Consider the following 22,397-nt stretch of genomic DNA (forward strand, 5'->3'; position numbering starts at 1 on the left):
CCTCATATTTGAACATTGTGTTCAATGGCAAAAATCAAAGTGACAAGTTAGCTCAGGGGAAGTCAAACCTTGGCTCTTTTATGACTCGTGGACTTCAACTCCCAGAATTCCTGAGCCAGCCATGCTGGCTCAGGAATTCTGGGAGTTGAAGTCCACGAGTCATAAAAGAGCCAAGGTTGACTACCCCTGAGTTAGCCAAAAATGAAATAGTCACAAGGTGAAGCACCACTGCCACAGCATTATGGATTGTTTCCCACTCCCACTCCAAAATGAATAATAAAGACAAAGCTAAATCAATTGTGGTGTCAAAGGCCTGCTGCTTTTTTTTTTTTTAACCACAAACCAGAGAACTTCCTCACAACAGGGTCGATTCGCCTTGTGTGGAGAAAAGAGGAATGCTCAGGCCTACCAAAAAACCCAAACACAAGGAAAGGACTCTTTTCAGCCTGAGGCCCAGCTTTTTTTGACTTCTCCTTTTGTCATCGAAATAGAGCAGTTTCCCATTAAGAATAAATAAATAAGTGAGGAACAAAGCTGACTCCCAAAGAGCAGGAAGAAAATGACAAGGGGTGATAAATAGGATATAATAATTTGGCCAACAATGTTAACCAACTGTGTCAATAGAGAAGAGGTATAACTTCTTCATGTGCTATCAAGCCTAACTTTTAATCATCTACACTGATCTCTAAAGTACATTTCATCCTCCTCACAGCAAAAATACCTTCAACACCAGAGGGGAAAATCCCAAGGCACCCAACCTCAAACCAATCCTTCTGCAGCCTCCATTTTGGAGGCTGCTGTTGATAACCTTATCATAAAACCACCTTCTGCACCAAAGTCCTCACTGGGAAAATTCACAACTGCAGGAGGCAAAGGGAGAAGATTCAGTCTTTGATTAATACATTCAGTAATGGAGATAGGGGGAAAAGGGGTTAAAAAATTACTGGCTTAAAAAAAGCAGCAGGGGTGAGAGAAGAATCTCCCTACCACCTAACCTCGCTTAAATTTTTGGTTAAAAAAATAAAAATGGCGCCTGCCCATTGTCATCCCACCATAATTCAAACATCCAAGACATTTAAATATTATTCTGTACATATATAAAAGCCCCCGAAGAAAGTGGGGGGGTTGTTGTTGCTGAGGGGGACAGGGCCCAAGCCCAATTTTTCAATGGGTCGAGGCCACGTGGGGGCTTCTGCCTCAGGATCTCTCCACACTTGCAAGGTTCACAGTGGTCCAGGTCTGTCGTAGTTCATTGGCTTCTATGGAAGGCAGGAAGAGGAGAAGGAAACAGGCCCTCAGAGGACGTCAGCTCGCTTATCTCGAACACGGCTCCTTGCTTTCGTTCGGGCTTTGAAGGCAGCAGAGTTATACAGGTGCTGGGGCAGCCAGAGGGAGAAGAGACATAGGTCACAACTAGCTCAGAAAACAACACTTAGAGGTCGCAAATCATGGTCTAAGTCTACCAGGCCCAAAATAATTTCTGTTGCTGTAGTGACACTGAACCCTTTACATCAGGGGTAGTCAACCTTGGCTCTTTTATGACTCGTGGACTTCAACTCCCAGAATTCCTGAGCCAGCATAGCTGGCTCAGGAATTCTGGGAGTTGAAGTCCACGAGTCATAAAAAAGCCAAGGTTGACTACCCCTGCTTTACATCTTGCAGGATATCCCCCATTATTAACATAATTCTGAACCAGAGAAAGAACAGGAAGTTCTGTAATAGTAAGGACAGAGTAACCCTGAGAGAGCAGCACAAAAACATTTAGATCAAACAATTTCATTTATTTCTTCAACTGGTTACATGACGCCTAGTGATGCGTGGTGGGGGCTTACAAACAAATTAAAAACAATCATAAAAAAGGCATATCAAGACACTCAAAACCAGTTGGCAGCTGAGGACACCAATCAAAATACTACTATGTGCCCCTAAAGACAAACTCTGTCCTAAAGCGCAAGGGAACAGTCAGAATTGCCAAATCTTACAAAAGGGCAAGAGGACTGAATGATCCAAATCCTGGCGTGAAGCGATTCCAGAGGACTAGAAGCTTCTGGAACGTTCAGAAGCAAGGCACAAAGGCAACAGTTCCGTCTCCATTTTACTCCCAATGCCTGGTTTTTAAATGTAGCCTGTGCATTGCTTGAAATGAGAAGTCTTTATTTTACACTACCATCTTTCCCTTGGAGGCAGGCTTTTTAGTTCCCTGATATCAGAGAAAAACCACACAGAGCCTGAACAAATTAAAGGAGAAACCTCTAGAAATATCAACAGCATTGATGGCCTACCTTCTCAAAGCGTGAGATCTTACTGGCTTTAACAGTGGCTGCATCCAGGACTAGTGGCGGTCCCAGCTCAAATGTGTCCCGTAACAACTCATTGTTCTGGGGTGAGAAGTGCAGAGAGAAAGGAAGGCCATTAGGTGATATACCAGGAGAGACTGCTAACATAAGGAGATCCCTGGAGCTGAAGATCACTTTTACATCACACTCTGGTGGTCCACTGCTGAAATCTTACGTCTGCTTCACTACCCATATTTAAACCGAGCAGCAATAATTAGACATCACTGAGTCAAGATTAGTTCCTGATGATTATATGGATCAATGCTTACCATCTTGATTGGCTTCCCATAATTACCCAAAACTGTCCCAAGCTACTATCTCTCAGCAAAACCACACACATTCCACATCTGCTTACCTGCAGGTGGTGTCTGACCCCAGAACCAAGAGCCTCTTTGAAGGCATTGTATGTTCTTCTCCTTGCCCAGCTGTCCACATACATGCACTCCAGTCCAAACTTGATGGTCTCCTCATGGCACTCCCCATTCTGGAGAAGAAGAAATGTTCTTGGGGATTCCAAAATAAGAGCTTTCATTAACTCCCCTCCCCCCAACCTCACTACTGAAGGGTGACCCTCGGACTCTTGTTACCTCCTCAAATGCCTGGAAATGCCCTGAGGCTTCTTGGATGCTGAGTGCAGGGACAAACCCACTTAAGATTATAGGATTTTTTAAAAAGCTATACAAGAGCTTACCAAGGCACTGCCAACAGAGGGCTCTGAACAGTCACAAAACAGCTTTATGATAATACCCTATAAACAGGATAGTACAGCCATCTACTTGGGATAGGTATTATCATAAAAAGCTGTTTTGTGATTGTATTTTGCTTCTTTTATTGCAAGAAGCTGTGCAAGCACCAATACCTTTCCTCAGCTCTGGATGGGAAGGGAGGAAATCTCTTAACAGATGTCCCTCCTTTCCAGGACAAATAGGATTTTAAGGTAGACACTGGAATCTATTTTCCATACTAAAATTCAGCCGTGGAACATTGAGGTAACATGAAAAAGGAGGGAATTTCTCCCAACATGCACAAAGTATCTGTTCCTCAAAAGTGAACAGTCACCATCTGGACTACAGCTGGAAGAGACACTGAAGTCATTAGGTCTCCGCCTCGCTGCAAATGGAGGCCTCACTCCTGATAGATGATTCTCTAGCCTCCACTTGAATGCTTCTGACGTGCGGGATTATGAGAGCGTAAGGATCTGAAATAAAAGTGCCCGAGGATCTTTTGAAAAACAAACAGCCGTAAGCCCTGCTTAACGGAAGGGGGCCTCCCAAACCACGTTTCCCATCCAACCTCCAAAATTCCAGCTAGCACAGCTTTTGTAGTGCCCGTTAAGGATAGGAAGAAGCACCTCAATATAATGCAGGACATCGCGGAAGATGGAGCGTTGCTTGCGTCGGTCTGTTTTGGCCCGATACTTGTTGCTGTCGGTGGCCAAGGCTTTTAGTTTGGTGCACAGCAGATCAGTATCCTCATAAAAGAAGTCCTCCTGGGGCCAAAATGAAGACAGATCTTAAACCTAAAGGTTAACTCTAGAGCAGCGGTTCTCAACCTATGGGTCGCGACCCCATTTGGGGTCGATCGACCATTTCAAGGGGGTCGCCAAGCAAGGCTGTCCGCCATTTTTTTCCCCTTTTCCGGCGGGTGCCTTACCTCCCTTGGGCTGGGCCAGCTGGTGGTCGGCCTGCTCCGTCTCTGCCGCTTGCCAGCTACGCCTCGGCCGGCGCAGAGGGCGGAACCACGCATGCGCGGCACTTCCGGGCAGGGAAAGTCCTCGACTTATGACCGGTTGGGTAGTCCTCGACTTACGACCGGTTTAGTCCTCGACTTACGACCGGTTTAGTCCTCGACTTACGACCGGTTTAGTCCTCAACTTACGACCGGTTGGGGGTCGCGGCATTAAAAAGGTTGAGAACCACTGCTCTAGAGGGCACAGTCTAAGCAAAAGGCAGCCCATCTTGCATGGGAAGCAAGGAATAAGTCAATCTCTTTCAAATGTTATTATCTTACTCTTCCCTATAAAAATGAGAAGCCTACAGTGGGTGCTGGGTTGGTTGTCGCTTTCCCCAAATACCACCTATATCTACCCTAAAATAGGTATTAATACTATGTGCTTAAACATATCCAACATCTGGGGAGATTATTCATCTTGCACAAAATCTCATACCTCTTGAAGTGAGATAACTGAAATCTCATGACTTTTGGCTTGTTCATAAGATTTCAGCAATGCGGGAGGGGATGGGGCCTCACTCTAAGATCAGGTAAAAATAAAGAATTACCAGCCTCGCTTCTGGCTCTTAGGATCTCCTGTGCAAACAAAGTGATCAGGCCGACACTTGGTTACAAAAAGGAAATGGTATCTATTGATTTGACCCAGGCTGTTAATGGGAATACAGACTTACAAATATGGAGTGAGGGTTCTTTTTATTCAATAGTGAGCAGTTTAAGCTCCAGCTTTGGCCAGGGATCATTCTGCTTAAGTAAGTTAGAGCAAAATGATATTAATTCCAAAGTTATGAGTTATCTACATTCATCATCCAAGCCACTAAAATGAGCACAAGGGCCACAGTACTTCTGCTAGCCATCCTGGGGATCATGGTCCAAGGGCCAGATTTCAAGAGTAGGTAGATTAGGCCCTGCTGGGTGCTGGGCCTGCAGATTCATCAGCGGCCAGCTCTTCCTCTATTAACACCAAAGCCTTCCAGCCAAGTTGAGTGCAATGTGACCCCCTTGTTTTGCAGACCCTCTGCTCTGCAGAACCAAAGCACCTCATGAGTAAGTGGTAAACTGATCAACTCTTCAAGCAAGCCAAGTGTCTCGTTGTCAGCAACTGCTGAGCAGGAAAAACTTTAGTCTGTGCATCGTAATGGGAAGAGGATTTAAACCACATAGAAACTTCCTTTTGTTGCTAGACGCAACTTTGGCATATAGCCTCATGGTCTGGTTCCATGCTTCCTCATTCCTGTCTCCTCCGTTCTCAACTTTGGCATGTTCCTGACCAAGTCTGTGGCTTTTCTCTCATCATTTTCAAGACATTATATGTTTGGGGATTACGAGTGGTTTGACCTAGCTTTGCACCTCCTCCTTAGACCCTGATGAGCCTATTGAGTACACACACGCTCTTTGCTTCCCCTTCCTAATTCCACTCCTGTTTTCATGCCCCATCTGCTTCCACTGTGCCTCTTCCTTGTTTCTCTGCCATTGCTACTTTTAACAACACTCTCCTGGTGTGGGCCCAGCAATAAACACCCCCTCAAGCCTCACCCACAAATACACCCTTCAAACGTCCTGCACTCAAGTTCTCCTTGTGTCTCTCCCTTGCCTCCCTCTTGCTACTTCACTCATTCCCTGCATGTGTTTGGCCCCTAGTGATTCCAAAATCTTGCACATGGTTGCATGCACCACACCTGCCTGCCTACTGCGTGGCTATTGGTTTCCTTGCTGAAGTTAGGACACGTAACTGGGAAGCCCAGAATGGGCAACAAGATGTGCTTGAGAAGGTAATGGGCCCCTCCCATAATTGCTCCCTATCCACTAATACTTAATACTTCGTTATTCTAAACACAATGGACTTATAAGGCATCTTGAGTGGAAAATGCTCAATACAGTATTATATGTCTTTGTGCATGTGTGCAGGTATAGCTGAAAGACTCAGAAGAGTAATTTCATACCTCTATGTCTCGGGCCAGTTCAAATAGAAGTGCAATTGTTTCACCTGCCACAATCCGCAGGTTGACATTATCACTGGAGAGCATCAGAGGCAGTTTAGGTAAATGTCTGTGGAAGAAGATAGTTAAGGGTAACTAACAAAACAATGAAGGGGAGAAACATCATAATCATCCAGCTATTTTGCAAAGAGGTTGCTGCTTTATCTTTTTTTGCAACAACCATCCTGTTCTCTACATCTAAAAGATCTAGGCAAAACTAACTATGGATTCCCTACAGCGAAGCACTAAATCCTGGTTTCTATGTGTCAATTAGAATGAAGAAGGCTTTCCTCCATCTTAGAAGAAATATTGCCTGATAAGATCAATCAACTCACTCATCCAGGATCTTCTTAATCTGGGTGCCTGGACAGATGGTGAGGAGTAGCGACCAAGACTGAAGTGCATTGCAATGCAAGATCTGGATCAGAGGACTGTGGTGGGAGGGTGCCAAACTGGCATCCTTGCTGCATGAAGTGCCAAAGATACCTTCCAGGCAGACCAGACAGGATACCAGGTCCTGAAAAAAAAAAGGAGAACAACCAGTCACTTCTCACGCAATAACCTAAACAAGTTCTAGTTACTGTTTTAGGGGTCAGGGTGTGATGGCTTTCCGATCCTGACGACTATTGACCTGTAGGCCCTTGACTGTTCTAGATCTAATTCTGCTGTGCTTCAAGCATGGTTCACTTGCTAGAGTTACTCATATAGGTTTAGTCAAAGCTGTCCTATAGGAACCTTTCCCATTTTTGCTCTCGAACTAAAGCACCCTATGGGCTAGGGCAGGGGTAGTCAACCTTGGCTCTTTTATGACTCGTAGACTTCAACTCCCAGAATTCCTGAGCCAGCATGGCTAAGCATAGAAACCTCTCCCTTTCCCCTCAGCATGGCTGGCTCAGGAATTCTGGGAGTTGAAGTCCACGAGTCATAAAAGAGCCAAAGTTGCCTACCCTTGGGCTAGGGGAATACTATGAGAAGGAACGGAGGGGTGGGAAATACAGCCCTTAGTTCTACAGCTAATTTTCTCAAAGCAGCTTTTTTGCCTCAACTTGAAAGGTTAGGTAGAGGAATAGTTTTAACTCAGGCTAACTCCTACTGCTGAACACGTTCAGTACAAAGAAGTTTGGCTGACTGCATTTTAGAAACTGTTAGCACTAAAGCTCAGCAGATTGGAAGCTCGCTCTCTGCTTTTCTTTTATTCTAACAATAAGTGAGGGGTCCTTGATGCTCTCTGAGCTTTTTTTTCTTGCAGACGTTTCATTACCCAAACTAGGTAACATCATCAGTGCTAGTAAGGAGTGCTCTTTGCTGTCAGTTTGTATTCTGGTACCTTGCCTGTCTGTGTGGCTGGGGGCGGTCTTAGGGATTCTTTGGTAACTGATGATGTTACCTGGTTAGGGTAATGAAATGTCTGCAAGAAAACAAGCAAGCTCAGAGAGCACCAAGGACCCCTCATTTCGACGCTGAGCTACAAATAATTCTCCTTCATTGCTAACAATAAGTGCTTCATATTTTTCCTTTGCTAGATTTTTGCACCTCCCGGCATTTGGATATGTGCATTTTAAAAGTTTGGTTTTACACAACTAGTGTGTGCGTGGCAATTGTTAAGCAGCGCTATCTGAAATAGGAAAGACTAAAAACAAGAAGTAAAAAAAAAAGAGGAAACAAAAAAAGAACAAGAGAACTAAGTAAAGTCTGCTTCCCTTCATAAGGTGAGCTACCAAATAGCAGACATAGATATGCGGCTTTCGGTGACATGTCACAAGACTGACTCACATCCAAGATTAATAATTTTATCCCCCATCAATGAGTATCCTTTGAAAAGGTTTCCAACTGAGATATAGTTGAGTTATAAGGTAGGTTGGGAATGACTGCAGATCTCTGGATTACCTGCCAGAGTTTAGCAAGATGTTGGACTTCAGTGATTCAATGATACAACAGAAGTCTGCCTTCCCTTAGAATAGTCCAACAGCTAATTTATACTTGGCAAAAATTTAGGGACAGGGATTCAACAAGCTCATTTTAAATCCCAACCACTATGCCATTCCAAATAGTCCATGTGGTATAATGGACACACACACTTCCTCAATCTAGCGCCTATCGGATGTGGTGGACCTCAACTTTCATTTTCCCAGACAGCCCTGGGGTTCAAGAGGTGAAAACAGTGGTCTCCTACATCTTGAAACTCCAGGTACACAATGAATAGGTAGACAACATGTCCGACTAGAATGAGGAAGAGCTGATTCACATCGTCCTGTGAATTTCATCAGGCAATCGATCTAATCTATCCTAAAGAGTTGCTCCATAAAGGCAGGATAAAAAAAGGAACCAATAAACGAATATATACAAACCTTCTAATATAGTATAATAAGTCATTTGAATAGGGAGAGGGGCAGCATAAGCATTTAATAAATTTAAAAAAATATCGACATTCTTCTTAGAGCTCAGACTAAAATTCTTCGTAAAAATGATGCTTACTGCGTGGACCATTTCCCATTCTATTCCAGAAATTTGACAGGAGTTAACAGAAAATGAAACGCATCCTTCTCGAGAACCCCCTTAAGAGTTCTGCTGTTAATGAAAAGAGTCGGAACATTCTTTTTTTTCGGAGACACCCCTGGACGAAGAACAACTCCATCACGTTCATATAATGCAACTGACAAGGAGAGGCCTGTTATTTAATTCGATTTTAAAACAAACTATTTATTATCGTGGTTTTTAGTATCGCCTGTTCACCGCCCTGAGTCCCGCAAGGGAGATAGGGCGGTATATAAATTTAATAAATAAATAAATAAATAAAATGCAGACAGCCGCAAGGGAAAGTCTGCCACTTAGAGCTTTGTAGCGCTCTCTGAGCTTAGTTGTTTGCCAGACTAGGTAAGATTGTCAATGCTACAGCTTTCCAGTTAAAGCAGTCTTCCCCAGCTGCAGCGCAAGAGAGCTATCAGGCGAACACTCTGCTAATTCCAGCCAGTGAGCCCAAACCCTGGCATACCTCCATATCCGCAGCAGCAATATAGCAGCACATCCCAAGAGCAGTTGCGCACTGTCAGTGGGGAGACAAAACAAGAGAAGGAAGGAAGGAAGGAAGGAAGGAAGGAAGGAAGGAAGGAAGGAAGGAAGGAAGGAAGGAAGGAAGGAAGGAAGGAAGGAAGGAAGGAAAAGGTAAAATCATTCAGAGCAAGGATTCTGATGCATCTCCCACCCGCAGGCCCTCTGATGCATCACCCTTTGCTGCAAACCAGAGGAAGAGACAATACTCACACTCTGCCGAGCAAGAGGGCTGGCCGAGGGGTCAGTCAGGATGGTGATGAGGAGCGGCTTCAGGCTGCGGAAGACCTCCTCCCCTTCTGGCCCTGAGCCCATCTGAAGGCACAGTAGTGTAAGAACGGTAGCAGCAAGGGCCTGCTCCTCCCCTTTACCTGGCAGGGGGAATAGATACAGAACAATTCGGAGGCTCCACACCAGAAAAGGAAAAAGCAGACAACATCACAGACACTGGGAGCAAAAGGAGACTGGATGTAGTGGGGGCACAGGACACACAATGTGGTCTCCTTTCCGCATAGGCCAGGGGTAGGCAACCTTGGCTCTTTTATGACTCGTGGACTTCAACTCCCAGAATTCCTGAGCCAGCATGGCTGAGCTTGGAAACCTCTCCCTTTCCCCTCAGCATGGCTGGCTCAGGAATTCTGGGAGTTGAAGTCCACGAGTCATAAAAGAGCCAAGGTTGCCTACCCCTGGTATAGGCCTACAGTCAAATCTTTTTATTTTATTTTAAGACAATGAGTGACTTGCAGGACATAAAGGGAACGTCAAAAGTTAAACCAAGGCCACAGATACATGCATGTCTGATGTAAATGAATCCAAACATTCATATGGGAAATGTGTTGTATTCCTTGGTCATCAAACACAAGAGATCCTACACACCTCTGTACTAATTCAGCACCGATGGAAGAAAAGCAGTTTTATGATTTTCGTAAGATAGTTTTTGCTTCTAAAGATGCCTCATTCCCCTCTTAGAGATTTCTTCAGCAGTTAAAAGCGTGACTTGCCACTGCTCTGTTATTATTAACTTCTGTTTTCAGTTTGATAATGGCAATTATATCTGTCTGCTTACATGGCTATTATAAAGCTAAACTGAGCCTTCCCCCAAAGGATACCACCTCCCAAGTGGTAGCGGAGTAAGCAGGGGCACTTGAGAGAACGAATGTGCAAAAGACAGGAGGCTCTTGCTGAACATTTCACTGGTGCACACGTCAGCCTCATCTTCCTCACCTCCCACCCCTCACAGCTTCAGAAACCAACTTATCTTACAAGATCTTTGCAACGATTGGTGAGGTCACATTTGATACGCTAAGCATTTTATTAGTCAAAGTGTCCAGTTACAGCAGTGGTTCTCAACCTTTTTAATGCCGCGACCCCCAACCGGTCGTAAGTCGAGGACTAAACCAGTCACAAGTCGAGGACTAAACCGGTCGTAAGTCGAGGACTACCCAACCGGTCGTAAGTCGAGGACTTTCCCTACCCGGGAGTGCCGCGCATGCGTGGTTCCGCCCCCTGCACCGGCCGAGGCGTAGCTGGCAAGCGGCAGAGACGGAGCAGGCCGACCACCAGCTGGCCCAGCCCAAGGGAGGTAAGGCACCCGCCGGAAAGGGGGAAAAAAAATGGCGGACAAAAAAAAATGGCGGACAGCCTTGCTTGGCGACCCCCGTGAAATGGTCGATCGACCCCAAATGGGGTCCCGACCCACAGGTTGAGAACCGCTGAGTTACAGTAAGGTACAAGTTAAAAAGTGCCACACTGAAGAACTAGCAAAGCCACCAATTAACACTATTTCAAAGCCCAAGTGATTTCGGTGGGAGAAAGCGAAGCAGATGCTTAATTCTGCCACTAAACAAAAGCATCTGAAGTCTTTTGACTGCGGTGATTCAAGTCCCAAAGGCCAAAATCTTGGGAAGCTCACCTTTCTTCAGGCACTTCTCTAAGGAATCCGTGACGGTAAGCCTGCGTTCCAACAGGAAGTCAAAGAGCGTCTTGGAGGAGAATGCTAGCCGCAGGCTCTCCAGGGCAACCTGCCGGGTCTTGGCACTGGAATGGCAAAAAAAAGTGGAGGGGAGGGGGAGAAGGAGAGAAAAAAAATGAGAGACGGCACAAAACCACGCCTGAAACGTCCTCCCTCTCAATCCCCATGAATGCCAGTGATGCATCACACTCAGATATAATGAATTATTTAACCCGAGATTTCTCAAAAAGCACCACTGGGCAAAATTTGCCAACTTAAAAAATTCTGGGTATGCTCAGACACATTTGCCCAACGGCTCGCTGCCAATCAGGCTGCAGTCAGAATTCCTTTTATATGCACAAGACCAGCAACCATAAAGATTGCCCATTTTTAGTTTCCCAAGATGAGCTCTGGATTTAGGTATTGTTTTCCGGCTTGATTTGTTGTACCACAATGAGCAGTCAACAATAGAGAATGCCCTAAATTAAAAAATCAGCAAAAACTAGCAAACTCCTCTTTGCTCTTTGTAGCTTCCCCCCCCCCCCCAATTCCCTATAACCAGCACATGTAGCAGTATGGAGTAAAAAGACTTGAGTAAGTCTACCTATTTAAGCTTAACATAATACTAGGTGGCCAGGATCGCTACCACGGTACTATATAGGCTTTGATAAATTAGCCTAACTCTGCACTGTTCACTGCTTCCCAGCACTTCTCTTTTTTCCTACTTTCTTTAATACATTTTATATTAGGGTCCAGATTGAATTTCTGTTTGTATCTTCAGTGCAATTTTTCAACCCCATTCCACCCCCATATATTGTTCATCCAAATTTTATATTGGAGTATTTCTCTTAAGTTATAAAGTAAAGGATAGAGAGAAGACATGATAGACCAATGCCAGTTACCTGCCTCTAATCCTTAGGAAAGAACCTACTTGCCTCTTTTGTCTGGGTGACTAGACATGGTGATGAGAGCAAAATCCCTATATAAATGGCAAAAAATGTATTTACTAGAAGCCAGTCAGCAAGGTGTGCATGAAAGGGTTTATTTCATTGTACGTATAGCCTGGTTATCCTTCAGAATCTCAATGCAATGCATCTGCTCTTCTCTACCCTTATTTTACTCTCACAATAGTCTTGTAGAATACACTAATTCTTCTTACTACATTATAAGATAAATCCTGAGCAGAATATCACGTTAATTTTTTCTTGCTGCTGACAAAAAGTCTTGCTTAATAGCAGACAGGAGTCTTAAGACTATCCTTCTAAAAGGTTTCAAAGAAAAAAAAATCCTAAATCTAGTGATAGCATCTGAGTTCAGTATTTAGCAATATTTAAGCAACCTTCTCACCTAAGCAAGGTAGAAACTGGTTAGTATTTGGATAGGAAATGATTAGGAGATCTCAGGGCTAGATTAGAAAGTTTTAAAAAAGAGAAAAAAGTGAGAAGGCAATGATAAAATCAGTGCTATATTGTAGAGAAGAAAACTACATGGATATGTAGTCACCAGAAGACAAGTTCAATTTGATGGAGTCTTTATGAGGTAACCACTACATTATGCATTCCTTAATATCTAATTTTTGGCAAAGGAGAGGTGGGAAGACCAATGCAGGTTCAAAGACATGTGCACATGATCACACGTTCGCTTCATACATATATCATGTTGCATATGTACAGGTAGACCACTTGTTCAGCGACTGTTAGAAGTTGCAACAACACTGAATAAGTGGTGCTTATGGCTGGTTCTGGCTGTAGCAAGACTTCCACAATCATGTGGCTGGGATTTGGGCATTTAGCAACCAGCTCACACTTATAATGGTTGCAGCATCCTGTGGTCATGTGATCATCACTTGTAACCTTCCTTGCCAGCTTCCTAGAAGCAAAGTCAATGGGAAAGCCATCCAGGAAGGTTGCAAGGCTGCTATGCTAAGTCCTCTTGACCTTCCTACCTTCGTGTCCCAATGTGCCATCCATTCCCTGGCTCATAGCCTGCATTAAGCTTCTCAAATCCTTCCCCAACACATGTGTGGCCTGCATTGGCCTTCACCCGGCCTTCCCCTACCTCCCCCCCCTTCTTACCTGGGATACCCATTTACAACCAGTGTGTCTTGGGATTATAACAGCAACTGGGATTGGTTATAATGCAATATGATCACGTAATGTCATGCTATAATAGCCACATCGCTCAGCAAAGGCAATCCCAGCCCCAATTCTCATTGTAACTTGAGGACTACCTGTAATTCTTTATTCTATAATTCTATTATTCCAGAAACTGTGTAGACTGATATTTCTGGAAGCAAAATGCAATCCAAATGCACAGTTGGCAAACCCCAGGATCCAAAGTGTGAAGATATAATGATTTCCTCCAACATTCTTTATTTAAGCTTCAAGAGAAGAGAGGGAATGAAAAAGAATCACTGAAAGCTATTAGCATATAGAGCAGTGTTTCTCAACCTTGACAATTTTAAGGCATGTGGACTTCAACTCCCAGAATTCCACAGCCAGCATTGCTGGCTGTGGAATTCTGGGAGTTGAAGTCCACATGCCTTAAAATTGTCAAGGTTGAGAAACACTGATATAGAGGATTATGATTTTTTTTTGTTAAAAGGAGGAGGGGAAGTGGGAAGTTATTGTCCAGTTATTGTTCTGCATAACTGAGAAGCTTGGCCATTAAGGGCAGCAGTAATTTGTGCAATGCAGATCACTGCGCCAAGGGGTCAGTGAACTTTTGCCAAACCTTTTCAATGGATCTGCATCAAGCCAAACTTGGCCAACGTGGTAATGATTTTGGCAAAACTTCCAGTTTCCTATGTGCTAATAGGGAAGTCAGATCTCCAAGTTCAGGGTCTTATGTAAGCAAAATAAATTACACACAAGTGGGAGGTGCAAGCAAACTTGAGTGAAGCTTCATAATTAATTCTACACCTTGCCCTCCACCCTGTGTATTTAATGGGGGGAAAAACCCACAAGGGAGGTAGGAGAGCAGCACCCCCTGAATGAATACTGCCCATTGTCTGTGGATGGAAAGGGGAGGACTAGTTCTTGGATGGGATGGACCAAAGCATAGCTGACTCAGGAATTCTGGGAGTTGAAGTCCATAAGTCATAAAAGAGCCGAGGTTGCCTACCCCTGGGTCAAAGGGACTGAAAATCAAGGGAAGAATCAGAAAGGATATAACTGACTATCACTCCAAGAAGGATCCAAGTTTTAATGTGGCGTTCTTGGTGCTCTTTGAGCTCGGCTGTTTGCTTGCAGATGTTTCATTACTTGACTAAGTAACATCCTCAGTGCTAGTGAGTATGGGGTTTGCTCCCTGTTTAAATTCAGCAGTTTGTCCTCCCAGTGTTGGAGGAGATATGATTTTCTCCTAGGTATTTCCTCAATTAGGGTACTGTGTTCTGCTTGGTTGCCTAGAATCAATCTTTACTTATCTGGATGTTGGTTGCTAGAGAGGATATGTTCTGGTTATTTTTGTTTCCTTCTCAGATTTTTTTTATTATCTCATTTGAAGGATGTGCAAACATGGTTTAGCTCCATTTATTTATTAATGGCTGATCAGTCTGAATGCCAGGCTTCAAGGAATTCCTTTGTCTTTTGTGATTTGGTTTGGTCTAGGATTTTCAGTTTCCCAGTTGAAACTATGGTTGATTCTGTCTATGAGTTTTCCATATCAAAGTAGGTCCATGTGTTATGAAAAGAACTGAGTAAACTATTGTATAGAAAAAGGGAACAAACACCACACTTACCAGCACTGATGATGTCACCTAATCAGATAATAAAACATCTGCAAGCAAACAACCAAGCTCTGAGAGCACCAAGGACCCCATAGTTTAATCCTGAGTTACATATATTTTCTTCTATTGGAACAAGCCTTAATTTCAGATATTTGCCAAAGGCGAAACTACTAAAAAAAAACCTCAAAGCTGGAAATGACAATAGAATTTCCTAAAGGAAAAACAAATGCACAGAATTTAATATCTCCCATGAGTAAGTAAACGGGCTGAAAAATATATTCAATTCTCCGTTTAAGAAGTGTTCCCACTATTATTTCTTCTGTGCATCCACCTTATTGCAAGGAGAATTGTTCTTAGCATGCAGCCTGATGTTACTTCTGACTTTCAAGAAACACAGAGTTCCACACAGTCAAGACACTTCTTCTCAATTTAGACCCTGCCCCAAACCAGTTTGTGCTAAACAAAATTAAAATCCATGCCACAGCTCAAATTTCCAAATGTACAAGCAAATCGTGGGCAGAGTTGCCCACTTGTTTCTGATAAAATGTGTGATTGATGTTGCTCTGTCCAATTTTATTTTCCACCAGTTATGAACTCCAGGCAGAAGGTGTAGGAACCTGTGGAAGAAGAACTGATGTGTCAAATTCAGATGTCACCTTATCAATCCACCAGCTGCTCGGTCTGCCTCATTCTCCAAGATGGAGCAGAAGGTGGAGCCATCATTAAACTGGCTATAGTGGTGCAACAACATCAAATAAAATGATGAAAAGGCTATTGGAAAATAATACATGTCACCGGTAATGTGCATGTCTACTTACATCAAGGATTAGCAAGTTCATTTCAAAATACAATAGCTTGGACATTTTGGACAAAGTTTATAAAGTTTTGGCTTCAAAATTAAATACTAGTTTTGGGCACCCAAGAGTACATCTATCTCACCTTTTGTCCATCACATTGTCGATGCATTCTTTTAATTTATCTTCCATTTCCTCTTGTTGTGCTTGTTCATCTACTGCTTCCCCTCCTGAGAAAAGCAGCAGGAGAAGAAAAGAAAAAGATCAAAGCTATATCAGACCAGCCAGACTTAGGACCTGGATTTCCTACACTCCTAGAACAAGGAGGACAAGGGTTAGGAATCAGGTCTGAACGGTACTGGCAGAACTGCAAAAAAGATTCTTTATCCTAGCAGTTCAACAAGCTTTTTGTTCCACACATTTGTTCAATAGGCGTTTGGCAGTTCTTGAAGTACCCATTGTTCTAGCAGTGCTCTAGTTTTAAAAGAATTAGCTCAGATGAAATTAGTAATGGCTGAGGTTGTAATACTAGCATAAAAATGCTTACAATTTTTTAACCATTCAGCTGAAAGCCATTCAGGCCATCAGCTTGTTGCTAGTGTAAGGCATTTTTAGAGCCCTGATTTTTAATTCCAACATTACCTTTATCACTGCTACATACTAGGTTTTCTTTTTATCATCTTTCTGAATTATTCTGTTTTGTGATAATATTTTAGTAATTATTTATTTTAGTAATGTGTTTTTTTCAAAAGTGGTAGATTTTAATAAAACTCACTGTCTAGAGCAGGGGTGTTAAAACTGCCAGCCCGCGGGCCGGATGCGTCACGTGGAAGCTGCGCCCACCCCATTGGCAAAACAGTTACGATACGTCGCGCGACGTCACGTGATGTCGCGAGTTTGACATGTCTGGTCTAGAGAACCCCAAAACATAATAACAAAATAAGCAGAAGCTGCCAATAGCAAAAAATACATTGTGTTGGGATTGTAGATTAAATAGATATTTATATAACCAAAGTTTTTTCATTACGGAACTTTATTGAGAATTCAGCATTTGCAAGCCAATACTGTATATCTCTATATACCAGATTAGAAAAGTCTGGTCTATGGTTTTTTTTAGTATACAGATCAATCGGGTTTTTGAGAACCATTTTTTGCCCCCACTCACCAGTCACTTCCTCAGCTATACTGGCACTTTCACTGGCACTGCTGTAATGACTGAGCACTTCACTAGCTGCTTCATCATCACTTGCTGGAGACTCCATCTTGGGGTTGCTACGAGCACCTAAAGGAAGACATAAAGAAGATCACAATTGCTTCCTGATCACCTACATTGGATTTAGAATTTGTCTAGCCAATGTTGTATTTGAAGAGTGTGAAGTGCATTATCTGTACTCCAGGGGAAAGACAATTTGCCAAGAAATAATTTGTCATGATGTACATATAATCACAACAGGCTGGTCACTATGCCACCACAAACATTACCATCCCTGATCATAAATCTAAAAAAAATCAAGAGAGTAGTAATATTCTTTTCACTATTTCATAGGAGAACTCACTAACCTGATAAAAGATAACTAAAAGATTACTATTGCAACATATATTTGTACCTGAAAAATCCTTTGGGATGGAATGACTCAATTCAGAAATAACGTAGCTATTTGGATACATACATTCTTAATAAAGCAACATTCCTCAAGGTGCCCATCATATTGAAAGGGAGACTGATGAAGGTTGAAGTACACAGCCTGTCAGGTCTATCAGGCTTTATGTTTCCTTTCTACTCTTACCATTCTTATCTACAATGCATCTCTTCTTTTCGTCAATAACATTAATAATTATATTATGCTTTAGAACAGTGGTTCTCAACTTTTTTAATGCCACGACCCCAACCGGTCGTAAGTCGAGGACTAAACCGGTCGTAAGTCAAGGACTAAACCGGTTGTAAGTCGAGGACTACCCAACCGATCGTAAGTCGAGGACTTTCCCTGCCCGGGAGCGCCACGCATGCGTGGTTCCGCCCCCTGCGCCGGCCGAGGCATAGCTGACAAGCAGCAGAGACGGAGTAGGCCGACCACCAGCTGGCCCAGCCCAAGGGAGGTAAGGCACCCACTGGAAAAGGGGAAAAAAATGGCGAACAAAAAAAATGGCGGACAGCCTTGCTTGGCGACCCCCATGAAATGGTCGATCGACCCCAAATGGGGTCCCGACCCACAGGCTGAGAACCACTGCTTTAGAACTAAATCAAGAAATAGCAATTACTGTACCTTAGAATACACAAAAATACAACATAGACAAATTATCAATCTAGGCACTCCAAGCCTTGGGACAATAAAAACAGCTACCCGCTTCATGCACACACAAAAGAATAAACTATAAAACCTACTGTCAATGATACTACAAGCAAAATTAAAAGTCAGAATATGGGCTACCAAGGCTAGTTCTGAAACCATAAGTATTTAAGATCTAGATCAGGATGCAGAACCTATGCTTTGAACTTTTTAAAAGTACATTTACCCAAATAATGTATCTCTTTCAATATTATCCCATAATATCCCCTTCCAAGCTATAATAGACCTTATAAAATATTTGTCCCAAAGGTTAACATAAGGCAGAACATTTAATAATCAATCAACCTACAGTCATTCTGGTGTAAAAAAAACTATAACCAGAAAAGGTTAAAAAAGGCAATGGTGGCAGAGAGAATTGTTTTTTTTTTCTACTTACCTAAAGTCAGAAGAAAAGCCATCCCATCTCTTTACATTGTCAGATAGCTCTGTTACAAGTGGACAGCAATAAGCCTGTTAGTGGCCTTTGAATAAAGTTAGCCCTATCAGCTTTGGCAGACTCTACTGATAAATACTGAAGGTCTGGACTAAGAGATAATTAGCACTAAGTGCAAAAATAAGGAAGAAACAGGGAGAAATAATCATCTCTCTCTGACTTTAAGGGACCAGGCTTTGCTCAATACCTATAAAAGCCCTCATGAGGTAAATTTGTGATGACAAATCATTTTGTTCAGAATCTGAGCTATGTGGTAAATATTTTCTAAGCGGACTACCATGGATAACTGCTAAAAACAATAACAAAGCAGGAACAAAACACTAGCCTTTCAAAGATAGTCCCAGTAAGCAAATAGTAGGCTTAACAGAGAAGAAAGCTCCTAATGCTTTTATACTTAAGGACCAGCTACAGATAATGTCTAGGTTAGCCTCTGGATTTGGGGTGATACCTACGTAATTTCTATGAAGCCATCCTTTTATGGCTGTAGAATCTCCATCATTTGGGCGCCCAGGTCAAAAAGCCAGGCCTGCCTGCTGCAGTAGCTTCTATCAATTCCTTCTGAAACTGAAGCCGGCAGAAATGTAGACTAAAACGACTTCAACGTGCTTAAGCTGCCTGAGAAAATGTATCACCTCAGCTGGCCTCTTGGGAAGCTAAGTGAGTGAGGTAAGATCTCAACAGCCAATTTCTGAAGTAAGGACAGCACCTGCTCATAGCATACTTATTACAGGTTATTAAAGAGAAGCATACGCAGGGCACTTGAACCAGGTGCAGCATCAGGAATGTGTGACTTAGCTTTAAGCCAGGGGCAGTTAACCTCGTGGTGCATTATTTCTTTTTAAAAAAATGGCAAAGGTATTTTAATATTAGTTGTTTGTCTCTATCACCGCTGTGGGAAGTCAGAGCCCCAGAGAAGGAAATATTAAAAAGGGGAGAAAAATATATTTCCTCAAAAGTATTTTAAAAAGCAGAAACCAACTTTGTCCCCAAGTCCCTGCCCCCAAGCAAGAGCTAGCCCCATACAAATGCAGATGTAAAACCATCAGAAAGTTGAAGCCAGAGCAATCAAGAAGATAAAGAGAAAATCTGCATACCCCACCTAAACTCTAGGAGTCATTAGCCCCATCACCTGGGAAGCAGGATATGATAATAGGATTAAACCACAGATATCAAGGCCTAGAAAAGCACTCAGAAATAGCCTCAAGGTTCATGCCACAGGAACAGGAAACTATTCCAAACATGGCTAGAGAGGGTATAAAAACTGACTGCCCATGTGCTCAGCTTTTTTCTTCTCTCCTCTGCTCTTTCCTGAAGAACCATCTTTCTGCTTCTGCAATAAATTGTAACCTTCTTCCCAAAGCAGTCGCCATGTTGCTTATTTATCCCTGGCTTGGATGAACCAGGATGAAGACTTACTTCTATCTCCGCTATAGCATCCATGTTCCAAGAAATGTGCTCTGATGCATCTCCAGTCTGCTTGGCTACTGTATTTGAAAGAGTACTTCACCTTAGATAGCCTGATGGAGAAGTAAGGCTGGAGGCAGCCAACTCTCAGTGCTAGCAAGCTAGTTTTCCCTTGTTAGACCAGGATAAATCAAGCTACACAAGGCCCATCACACTAGTGGTGATTAGCCTGTGATAATTAAGATATTATCACTCTATATCATAATAACAAAGGATATGAACTGTGAAGGACAAGCATACTTAGGTTCAACATTCTGCTTCATAAGCAAGCACAGAAAGGAAGACCAATGATCAAATGCTCCCAAAACTGAGAATATTGTTACATGTGTAACAATAGCTTTTGATTAAAATATTTAAATGTGGAGTTTCTTTTTTATATATTGGGAGGGACAGAGGCTATTCTACTAAACGGCAAAGATGAACACAGCCTACAAACAAGTTCAGGATAAGACAACACAAATTCCATTTTTCAGTGTGATTAAGTAGCAGAGAAGCCCCCAAAGCATTCAAAAGACTAGAGGACTGGGAACAGGAAATGTAATTTAACTCCTATTCCTAGCAACAGTGTAGCTGGGACACCAAAAGACTCCTCTCCATAAATAGAAGTCAGCATCAAGGGAGTGCCATTAAAGGGTTACTGGTCTCTAGCTTTCCAGCTGACACACCAGAAAGCTGACCAGTGGCAAAAGCCAGATGTGACTGAGCACACAGGTGGGCCCCAAAGCAAACAGGGCTGTTTGGTGCCACCTTGGGACAAAGGGAAGCTGGAGTCACCATGCTATACCAGAGGGGGCTGTCAGTCACCAAGAGGTGACCTGGCATTTCTAACTCAGACAAAGAGCAAGAACGGATGCACATGTGCAATTGAAGCTGTATTTAATGTGAGTACTTGCAAATAGCCTGCCAACACATGCCAAAAGAAACCAGCATCCTAAATTTGCAGTCGGTGGAAAGTCAGGTTTTGTCCCACTGGGGGTGGGGATCAGTGGCTGTCTAAGTCTAATGCATATTAGAATGACCCTCACTGAAACCTACATCAGTATTCCACTTCAAGGTGGATCCCCCATAGACCGTGGTTTTAGCATGTATTTGGTTCTCCCCCAGTGTCTTCATGAAGACCTTTTAGGTAGGGAATTGAAAAATTTGTCTACTGATTGAGAATCATTTCACTGGCATTACAGCATCTTCACTGCTGTAGTGGTCTCTGCTATGATTCTCAAGGCTGAAATCAGGGGAGATAAAGATTACTAGACATTCATAGTGATCAATCTGGATTTATAACTGGAAGATATATGAAGTATAATGTAAGACAAATTATTAATTTAATTGAGTATTTGGATAAGAATAATCAAATCCCCGCAGCTTTTATATTTTTGGATGCTGAAAAAGCATTTGATCAATTAGACTGGGGGTTTTTGTTACGAGTTATAGAGAAAATGAATTTTGGGGAAAAATTTTTGTCTGCTCTTAAGGCTATTTATCAACAACAATCAGCACAGGTCATAGTTAATGGGGGGTTAACAGAGGCATTTAAAATTGGAAAAGGAACAAGGCAGGGATGTCTATTATCCCCGTTGTTATTTGTTTTAACAATGGAGATTTTATTAATTAAAATTCGTGAGTCATCTACAATAAAGGGAATAAAGGTGAATAAGAATGACTATAGGTTAAGAGCTTTTGCTGATGACTTGGTGTTGACATTAACCCAGCCAACAGATTCGGTAATTGACTTGGTAGAAATTATTGCACAATATGGGAAAGTTTCTGGTTTTAAGGTAAATAGTAATAAGACTAAAATATTACCGAAAAATATGTCTATGAGGGATAAAGATATCTTAGTTAAGTTGACAGGTTTTGAAATAGTGAAAAAGGTAAAATATTTGGGAGTTTACATTACAGCTTCTAATGTTAAGTTGTATAAAAATAATTATGGGACATTATGGGTAAAAGTGCAAAAGGATTTAAATGATTGGAAAAAATTACAATTATCTCTGCTGGGGAGAATCTCAGCAGTAAAAACGAATATTCTTCCAAAGTTTCTTTTTTTGTTTCAAATGATACCTATTTTGAAAAAAGATGCTAATTTGGAGGACTGGCAAAAGGGGATTAATAAGTTTATATGGGCAGGCAAGAAGCCAAGAGTTAAGTTCAAGATTATACAAGATGCATGGGAAAGAGGAGGACTTAAGGCGCCAAATTTAAAATTGTATTATGATGCGGTGGCTTTAACAGTGATTAGTGATTGGCTTAACTTAACAAATAGAAATATACTTTCCCTTGAGGGATGGGATTTATTATTTGGTTGGCATGCATATTTAATTTATGATAAGAAAGTAGACCAAGTTTTTAAAGCTCATATTTTAAGAAGTGCTCTATTAAGAGTTTGAAAGAAATATTATTATAGATTAAATTATAAAATTCCCATTTGGGCGATTCCAGGACAGGTGATAGAGGGGGTATCTAGAGGAGTTAACTTGGATAAAATTTCCTATAAGGAATTACTTAGTTTGGTAGGACAAGATTGGCAAATTAAATCTTTAGTGGATTTGAAACAAGAAAATATTGTATATTCTTGGTTTTATTATA

At 42.3% G+C, this 22,397-nt stretch overlaps 1 protein-coding gene across 2 annotated transcripts in view; it reads right to left on the bottom strand.

Moving 5' to 3' along the window:
* Positions 1–646: 646 nt before the first annotated feature.
* The window catches only part of IFRD2 (interferon related developmental regulator 2), a 26,517-nt gene continuing 4,766 nt past the window's right edge, over positions 647–22,397 (bottom strand). The window contains exons 1-12 of one of the 2 annotated variants that reach the window (XM_015817366.1): positions 18,291–18,341; positions 16,732–16,848; positions 15,712–15,796; positions 11,004–11,128; positions 9,305–9,462; positions 9,036–9,086; positions 6,379–6,560; positions 6,008–6,113; positions 3,688–3,825; positions 2,692–2,820; positions 2,283–2,378; positions 647–1,376 (exon numbers count right to left, since the gene is read on the bottom strand). In XM_015817366.1, the coding sequence (XP_015672852.1) occupies positions 1,296–1,376; positions 2,283–2,378; positions 2,692–2,820; positions 3,688–3,825; positions 6,008–6,113; positions 6,379–6,560; positions 9,036–9,086; positions 9,305–9,462; positions 11,004–11,128; positions 15,712–15,796; positions 16,732–16,848; positions 18,291–18,312 (1,290 nt within the window). In that variant the 5' untranslated portion in view covers positions 18,313–18,341 and the 3' untranslated portion in view covers positions 647–1,295. Of the gene's footprint in view, positions 1,377–2,282; positions 2,379–2,691; positions 2,821–3,687; positions 3,826–6,007; positions 6,114–6,378; positions 6,561–9,035; positions 9,087–9,304; positions 9,463–11,003; positions 11,129–15,711; positions 15,797–16,731; positions 16,849–18,290; positions 18,342–22,397 lie in introns of those variants that run through there. The other variant, XM_015817365.1, reaches the window with a different exon arrangement.

Source organism: Protobothrops mucrosquamatus, unplaced genomic scaffold (assembly GCF_001527695.2).
Source record: "Protobothrops mucrosquamatus isolate PMUCROS unplaced genomic scaffold, P.Mucros_1.0 scaffold579, whole genome shotgun sequence".
NCBI classification, from domain to species: domain Eukaryota; kingdom Metazoa; phylum Chordata; class Lepidosauria; order Squamata; family Viperidae; genus Protobothrops; species Protobothrops mucrosquamatus.